This window comes from Equus asinus, chromosome 9 (assembly GCF_041296235.1).
Source record: "Equus asinus isolate D_3611 breed Donkey chromosome 9, EquAss-T2T_v2, whole genome shotgun sequence".
In the NCBI taxonomy this organism is placed as follows: domain Eukaryota; kingdom Metazoa; phylum Chordata; class Mammalia; order Perissodactyla; family Equidae; genus Equus; species Equus asinus.
In genome coordinates this window covers 54060378-54069727 of record NC_091798.1, presented here as the reverse complement: position 1 = coordinate 54069727, position 9350 = coordinate 54060378, and the positions used below count along the sequence as shown (strand labels likewise).

Genomic DNA, 9350 nt, shown 5'->3' with positions numbered 1-9350 from the left:
TGGGTGGGGTGGGGACAGTGAAAAAGATTGGCCCTGAGCCAATGTCTGTTGCCAACCTTCCTCTTTTTGCCTGAGGAAGATTGTCACTGAGCTAACATCTGTGCCAATCTTCCTCTGTTTTCTGTGTGGAACACCACCACAGCATGTCTTGATAAGCAGTATGCAGGTCCATGCCCAGGATCCCAACCATGAACCATGCATGACCTTAACCATTACGCAACTGGGCCAGCCCCCAAACTGCATTTTTTAAAGCCACTTTTAATGTGGTTCTCTGATACAAGTAGCTGGACCTCTGTTTTGACGAATTCAGATGTCCACTAAAAAGATAAACTGGGAATATAAATGACCATAGCATAAGACAGAAAGTAGTAAGCAATAAACAGAGGCACAGGTAAAAATTCAGGATGCAAAGAAGAATTACCTCAAGCCACACTGTGAGCTTTCAAAAGAGGTTAAAGCTTCTGCTTGGCGACAGACTTCAGCCTGTCCGGACATGGTGGAGGGAATATGCCTTAACAGCTGATTCTTCCAAACAGGCAGACGGGAGTGCCTCTAGAAAGCAATGGTGATGGCTGCATGGTAGTGACAATTGGCTCATGCTTCAAACTCACTCAAGCAACATTTGGACCTTGGTATACTTACTTAACCCTGGTTTGGGTTGATGCTCCTTGATAATAATCACAGAAATGTAGAAGTGGAAGAAGTCCAAATGATTAGAAACACCTCTGCTCCAATGCACTTTTTTTAAAAAACAATTCCAGAGATTCTGAGTAAGTTTTGCACATAGCCAGTAGAACCCAGGCCTTCTATCTCCCAGGCTAGTAAAAGCTAAGGGTTTGTGTTGAATTTCTAAAGAACCCCTGTGAGGCTTTGTTTCTCCAGCAAAATGATAACCTCAGCTTGCTATTTGCAATACTCCCTTTTCCTTTTCCACAAACATACCTTGCATTGGCATAGTACTTTTTAGCTTTCAGAATACTTTCACATATTTTCTCATTTGATCCTGACGATAATCCTGTGCAGTCACGCGAATGGAGGGTTAGTAACATTCCCATTTTACTGATAAGGAAATTCAAGCTGAAAGCTTTAAAAGACCTTCCGTGATGAAGAGCTAGTAATTGGTAGAGGGAATTGAGTATGGTGCTCTTATCAATCATCCACTGATTTTCCTCTCATTTTTCCTGCCTTTCTCACTCTTTATTAAGGAAAAATATTATGTGGCTCATGATGAAATTGAAGCAAACCTCAGACAACAAATTAATCAGTGCCCTTTTGTTATCTTGAGCAGCACTGCCACATAGGTAGCCTCCAGTCCCATGTGGCTATTTAGATTAAAATTAATTAAAATTAAATAATATTAAAACCTCAGTTCCTCAGGCACACTAGCCACATTTCAAGTGCTCAGTGGTCGCACATGGCCAATGGCTAGTCTACTGGACGGCGTTGATATAAAACATTTCCATCATGCTAGAGAGTTCTATCCAACAAGCCTAGAGCGATGTCTCTCACTAATCTTCAATCTTGCCCTCATTCTGCGTATAATCCAAACCGAAAGACTGGTCCCCAAACTCTTCCATTTCCTAAAGATTTTAAAACTAGCTGTGCCAACAGAAGTCGTCTGACCTAGCCCTGCTAGGAGGGTGATCTAGTAATGATCAATAACAAAAATCCAACATTCTTCCACAAAAGTCAGTACAGCAAGTAGGCGGTGAAGTGGCCGGGACCCAGACGCGGAGGTGGAAGGAGAGACACGGAGCAGAGCTGAGCGCGGCGGAGGAGGGGGGGCGGGGTGGTGGGCAGTCACGAGGCCGGGGGCGGGGCCGTGAGAGGCGGGTTGAGAGGCGGGGCCGCCGGCGCCAGCCCCGCCGTGCGTGCTCACGTGACAGCTCCGCGAAGCCCCGCTCGCGCAGTCGTCCGGGCGAGCGAAGATGGCGGCCGAGAGGGAGCCTCCTCCGCTGGGCGACGGGAAGCCCACCGACTTTGAGGAGCTGGAGGACGGAGAGGACCTGTTCACCAGCACTGTCTCCACCCTAGAGGTGAGACCGCGTCGCCGTGGGTGCTGCGCTCTGCCGCTGCCGCGTGTCTCACCTTTAGGTGCCTTTCTCCAGTCCCGACTTGTCCCTCCCCACCCCCCGGGATTGCGAGGACCTGGTCGGGGCGACACCTGTGACGCGGGCCCCACCTCGGGGACCTGTCAGTGGGCTGGAGTTGGCCTGGGCAGCTAGGCCTCCTCAGGAGACCCTCCTGCGGGCCGGGAGCCTCTGAGGGGCCGGACCCGGCGGAGCATCGCAGCCCCCTTGCCGCGCTCAGCTGGCCTTCCCCGGTGTCACTTGCACCTCCTCTTCCCGACCCAAGCACGTCTTGCCCAGGTCCCAGTAGAACTTAGCAAAGCGCTGCACGGCGATCTCAGCAGCCCCTTTGGAGAGGTGCTTGCTCTTCCCTTCCCAAGGGAGGTGTGCCCTGAAAGGGGAGAGCAGTGAAGCGAGCGCCGAGCGCCGGAGGGTCGGGGGAGCGTGTGGGCGACTTCTCCCAGTCCTGGCCCTGGACGAGCGGCTGCCTCCTCTGGAGGGAGGGGCCTGTGTTTGGGACTGGTTAATAGGTAAATACATTTGACCGATTTTGTCTGTCTTCTTTAGTTCCTAGACTTAAGGATCCTGGTGCTTATAAAATACAAGGTTGAAGGGAGGGAGTAGTCCAGGAAACTGCTTTTTTTTTTTTTAAGTTACCAGGTTAGAAATGAAAACAGATCCCCACTCCCTTTTCCTCTTTTCTCGCTTGGTCAGCCATCTCTGAAGCTGAATGTTCCTGTTTTTGTCAAAGGAAATACCCTTTATGAGCTTAACTGTGTTGGGCCTCCTCTATCCAGTTCATGTTTGATTGCTTTGCATTTGGTGAGAGCACACACACCTCATAGCCCGATTTTAAGAGTATGTCTGTGTATTAAAATGTAAACAAATTTCCCAGAGGATTGTTTACCTCGGGCTGTACTTCCATATAAAGTGCTTTTTAGTCAGCTTTTTTGGCTTGTTCAGACCTGCATCAAATGTATTGGAAATTACTCTAAAATGTCCATTATCTGAAATTCTGTTACCTAAAACTGGGAACTTCCGGGAACCGTTTTCAGCACTGACCACATTCTGTAAATTGCATTTGCACGTTCCCAGCCAAACTGCACCTCCCCTCAGGGCTGGGGATATGCTTTTGGGAGCTAGGGCTGGTGTCTTGATCATCTCCGTGTACCTCACATCTTGGAGATTTGCACTTAGTAAAGGCTTGCTGGATTAATTGTCAAAACAGCAACTCCTAAGAATTAGTAAAATTATCTTGCCTAACACATTATCTTTTGGGGTTAGTATGCTTTTAGCCCTTTATACATACTACACAGCTATCTTGGCATGTATTGAAAGTTAGGGTCTATGAAGGATCCTAAGACTTGTATCGCCTTTGAGAGTTACAAAGGTTTTCCACCAGCAAGGATCAGAACAAAGTTGACTGACTAGTGTAAACTAGAATACAGTGAACACTATGCATTCTGTTTAATTGAGGTATTTTAGAGTTCAGTAGAGGAGCTATAATCTGTATTTCCCATTTGGATGGGACTTTTTAATAAGGTATTTGGTTTTTTTTCAGTAAATGTCTAAGGAATTTTGAGTATGAATAAATTTATCTTGGTGAGTGTACTGTGAAAGTTGTAAATAAAGTTGATTTTGATTGTTCATCTAAGCCCCTTATTTCATAGATTTGAGTTATTAATTTTAAGGTAGTATAACTGTGAAATTTATAAATTCAGATTTTTTGTTTGCTTTTCAGACTATGTGGGGAAGGATATATAGCAGTATTTCTTAGTATACCAAAACTGCTCTAAAAGAATGTTCTTTTAGTACTCCAAAACAGTGCTTCTCAAACTTTAGTGTGCAGGAGAAACCTTAGGATTCTTGTTTAAAGTGTCTTTTTAAACCTTTGCCTGTCTGGAATCTGCGTGTTCAATAAGTGCTCTAGGTCAGTGCTTTTCAAACTTTATACATAAGTTACCTAGAGATCGTATTTGAATTCTCTAGGGCTGGGATAAGCCCAATAGTCTGCATTTTTAACGAACTCTCGTCATGATGTTGCTTCTGGTCCATAGACAGCAATGAGTTGCAAAGCCCTAGGTAATTCTGATGCAGATCATCTGCTTTGAATGGTTATTACCTAAGAAAATAGTTATTGCCTAGGCTGCAAATTGAAAGTAAAACATATAATGTCTTTCAATTTAATAAAAAGCAAGTCAGAATTTTTAAAAATTGTGTTAGTCATGTAGAAATTTTTTCCTTTGAGGATATATGGAGGAAAAAGTCAATTGAAATCCGTATAAGTGAAAATCAAATTATAGACAGCTTCATTGTCATAATTGTGAAGCTTGTAATGACTGCACAATTTAGTGTATATGTATAGTCTGAGTATATTTTTAACCCAATATTAAGCTGTTTTCTTTTCAAAATTAGGAACAGTTACATAAAGCTATTTTCAGTAAATAAAGCATATTTAAAACTCCTAGTACATGTTTCTGTTGTGACTATGAAACAAGAAAGTGATGGGAGGCTGGCATAGGAGGCAGGGAAGCAAATGAGAAGAGGAAAAAATCTGGCAAAAACTTGTTCTTTTTTGGTACTTGAGAGGCAAGGCTTTAAATTGTTTAGGGCTACTGCTTTTTCCTTAAATGATACAACCCTCAGCTTAAATGGTACTTGCCCTAAAGCAGCATGGAGTAATAAGACAGCACCTTAAAAAAATAAACTTAGGAAATGTCTATTATATGGCTGGTCTTTTTTAAAACATCTTTATTGACATATAATTCACATATCTTACAGCTCACCCATTTATTTTGTATAATTTAATAGTTTTTAGTATATTCACAGATATGTGCAACCATCACCACTGTCAATTTTAGAACCTTTTCATCACCTCACAAAGAAACCCTGTACCCTTTAACTATCACTCCCTGCCCCCAAAACCATATGGCCCCAACCTTAAGCAACCAGTAATTTACCTTCTCTCTCTATAGACTTCTCTATTCTGGACTTTATATGAATGAAATCGTATAATATGTGGTCTTTTGTGGCTGGCTTCTTTCATTTAGCATAGTATTTTCAAAGTCTGTACTTAATTCCTTTTTATGCCCAAATAATATTCCACCATATAGCTAGACTATGTTTTGTTTATCCATTTGTCAGTTGATGAACATTTGGGTGTTTCCATGTTTTGTCTATTATGAATGTTGCAGTAAACATTTGTGTACAAGTAGAATTGCTGGGTCATATGGTAACTCTATGTTTAGTCATTTCAAGAATTACCAGAATGGTTTCCCAAAGTGGCCACACCATTTTAAATTCCCACCAGCTATTGTGTGATGATAGCAATTTCTCCACATCCTCACCAACATTTGGTATTATTTGACTGTTTGATTCTACCCATCCTAATGAGCGTAAAGTGGTATCTTAGTGTGGTTTTGATTGCATTTTGCTGATGACTAGTGATGTCACACATCTTTTCATGTGCTTATTGGCCATTTGTATATCTTTGGAGAAATGTTCATTCAGATCCTGTGTTCATTTTTTAATTGGGTTTTGTTATTGAATTGTAAGAATTCTTTATATATTCTGAATACAAGTTCCTTATCAAATATATGATTTGCAAATATTTTCTCCCATTTTATGGATTGTCTTTTCCTGTTCTTTGAAGCACAAATTTTAAATTTTGATGAAGACCACTTTATGTATTTTTTTTGTTGCTTATGCTTTCAGTGTTATGTATAAGAATCCCCTGCCAAATCCAAGGTCATGAAGATTTACACCTATGTTTTCTTCTGAGAGTTTTATAGTTTTGGCTCTTACATTTAGGTCTTTGTTCCATTTTGAGTTAATCTTTCTATATGATATGACGTAAGAGTCCAACTTCATTATTTTGCGTGTGACAATTCAGTTGTTCTAGCACCATTTGTTGAAGAGACTATTCTTTCCTACTAGATGGTTTTGGCACCCTTGTCGAAAATCACTTGACTATAAATGGTTATACCTGGTTCTCGTACTAATTTCAAATCTAAGGGTTGGCTGAAGTTAAGATGAGGACAGTTTCCCCAACATTGTCACGTAATAGAGTTTATAGAACATTTCAAATAAATTTCCAGATGGGAGGCTTAAAGGTCTTAGAATTCCTTTCCCACCATGTAACCCCATGCTGTAAATGCTCAGAAGGTACCATAGGTTGACTTCAGTAAGTACTTGAGTATTTACTCTGCCATACTGTTTAGGTGATAATGGAAGTGCGGATATCAGCAAGAAACTGCAAGTCTTTGAGGACAGAAAATCTTCAGTAGATAAGAAAGAGGCATACAGAAAACTCTGATACAGACAGACTGTGATTATATGATCTGAAAACACACCAGTTTTCACTGAAACTCCCGTTGAAATGGGAAGGGGGGGATTCTAATCCTGTCAATGTTCTTGACACAGTAGATGAATAGTAAATGTCTCTGTTGGCTGAGAAAAGCTCATTGAGGAGATAATATTTAGGGAAGTCCTTGAACGGTGGAATGAAATTTCAAAGTAGGAGAATGGCAAGGGTCACTTAAGGTTCAGTCCATATTCTAGGGAACCATAAATAATTCTGAGTGGCTGAATGTAGGATGTTATAGGTTTGCTATATAGTGAGATTGTGAAAGACTTTGAAATTTGTTGTGCAAGATTTGCATGGCAGTAACTTGATCACCTAGGAAGATGAATGTGCTAGCAGTCTAAGGGATAAATTTGAGTGGGAGGTATCATTAATAGGTTGATGAGTTGGAGGCTATTTTAAGTCTGAGGTTGAAGGCCTCGAAAAGGAACCTACAGGGGCAAGCCCCATGGCCGAGTGGTTAAGTTCGCGTGCTCCACTGCTGGCGGCCCAGTGTTTTGTTGGTTCGAATCCTGGGTACGGACATGGCACTGCTCATCAAACCACACTGAGGCAGCATCCCACATACCACATCTAGAAGGACCCACAACGAAGAATATACAACTATGTACTGGGGGGCTTTGGGGAGAAAAAGGAAAAGAATAAAATCTTAAAAAAAAAAAAAAGGAACCTACAAATAATAAAGGAGAAAAGGAAATTGTTGTAGTAGCTGGTTAAAAAGTAGACATCCTAAGACTTAAAATGCCTCCCTATCTTCAGGTGATTCTTAGGAGAAGGAATTATAAGTTTATTTCACTTGGGCGTACATTACACCAATGAAGATAACATCAGGCAGCTAGAAATGCTGGATGGGCTAGAGATGTAAATTTGGGAATCTGTCATAAATTTATTGAATGATAATGCTAAACCAGACTCTGGAAATCTAGTTCCTGCCCTCATAGAGTGTATGAACCAAAAGGGGTCAATGTAGTAAACAGCTGTATGAACAAATACCTGCAATATCAGGTGATACATGTCTAATTGAGATGTGCACATGGTACAGAAATAGTATAGAATACTGAAGTGACTTGATTGCATAGAGGTGGTCTGTGAAACCCTGAAAGTTGGTGACATTATCAAGAGAAAGTAGAGTAAGACAAGAGACTTGGTAAAGAGGAGCTAAAGTTTAGTATCTGTTGTCCCAACACAACAGATTGTAACAGTATATAACTTGTTTTCTTAATTCTGTTTTCTAGTCTTTAGGTAGGCCTGCGACTTTATTTGTTTATTTTTACCTCAATTACCTCTTTATTTATTTATTTTTCCCTTTTTTTTGCTTTTTTCTCTTTTTTTTGAGGAAGATTAGTCCTGAGCTAACATTCACCACCAATCGTCCTCTTTTTGCTGAGGAAGATTGGCCCTGAGCTAGCATCCGTGCCCATCTTGCTCTGTTTTATAAGTGGGACGCCTGGCACAGCATGGCTTGTTGAGAAGTGTGTAGGTCCATGCCTGGGATCCAAACTGACAAACCCTGGGCCACCGAAGCTGAACATGAGAATTTAACTGCTGTGCCACCGGGCTGGCCCCCTCCAACTTTAAATGTATTAATTTTTTACAAAATTTTATTATGAATTACCTATGTTTCCGAGAAAAAACATTTGTGACCAGGTATTTAAAGGTAACAGTATGAAAAGTTACTAGAGAGAGATTTATGAAGAGGTATAACTCTAGTTGACCACTTTCCCTTGAAACCATTAAATTTAAGGATTTTAGAATGAATTATTTTTAGTGACTGTAAAAAGTGTTATTTTATGAAGTTGCTTGAGGCAGAAATGCTCAATTTTGGGGGCAGACTTTGTCTTTTTTTTTTTTTTTTTGAGGAAGATTAGCCCTGAGCTAACATCTGCTGCCAGTCCTCCTCTTTTTGCTGAGGAAGACTGGCCCTGAGCTAACATCCCTGCCCATCTTCCTCTGCTTTATATGTGGGACACCTGCCACAGCATGGCTTGCCAAGCGGTGCCATGTCTGCACCCAGGATCCGAACCGCGAACCCCAGGCTGCTGAAGCAGAATGTATGAACTTAACCGCTGTGCCACCAGGCCGGCCCATCATAGACTTTGTCTTAAAAAGAATAAAATTTGCTGGGGCTGGCCCTGTGGCTGAGTGGTTAAGTTTGTGCACTCTGCTTCAGCAGCCCAGGGTTTCACTGGTTTCGAATCCTGGGCACGGACATGGCATCACCCGTCAGGCCATGTTGAGATGGCGTCCCACATGCCACAACTAGAAGGACCCACAACTAAAATATACAACTATGTACTGGGGGGATATGGGGAGAAAAAGCAGGGGAAAAAAGAAGGTTAGCAATGGTTGTTAGCTCAGGTGCCAGTCTTAAAAAAAAAAAAAGAATAAGATTTGTCTTTAATGTTAATTTTACAAATGCCCACTTTCCTATGAAATTGAGCTCTTGTTTTTTTTCCTGTGATGATAGTTTATAGTTGAAGTAAAATTCACCTCAGTTGAGTAAAGTTCGCTACCATCTCAATCAAGATATAGAACACTTCCATCATCCAAAAAAATTCTCTCAGGGCCAGTCTGGTGGCATAGTGGTTAAGTTCGCGCTCTCTGCTTACGTGGCGTGCAGTTCATGGGTTTGGATCCTGGGCACAGACCTACACATCGCTCATCAAGTCAAGCTGTGGCAGCATCCCACATACAAAATTGAAGAAGACTGGCACAAATCTTAGCTCAGGGTCAATCTTCCTTACAAAAAAAAAATAATAATCCTCTCATGTAGTTAACCCCTCCCACTCCCAGCCTCTGGCAACCACGATCTGTTTTTCTGCCTATAGTTTTGTCTTTTACAGAATGTCATATCAATGGAATCATACAGTATGAATCTATTTTAGTCTGACTTTAAAAGCATAAAGCATTTGAAATTC

The 9350-nt window shown here is 41.5% G+C and overlaps 1 protein-coding gene across 1 annotated transcript in view; it reads left to right on the top strand.

Moving 5' to 3' along the window:
* Positions 1-1836: 1836 nt before the first annotated feature.
* Positions 1837-9350, top strand: part of SNX2 (sorting nexin 2) — a 50933-nt gene continuing 43419 nt past the window's right edge. Inside the window, exon 1 of the mRNA XM_014859568.3 lies at positions 1837-2036. Within this exon, the coding sequence (XP_014715054.1) occupies positions 1929-2036 (108 nt within the window). The 5' untranslated portion in view covers positions 1837-1928. The remainder of the gene's footprint in view (positions 2037-9350) is intronic.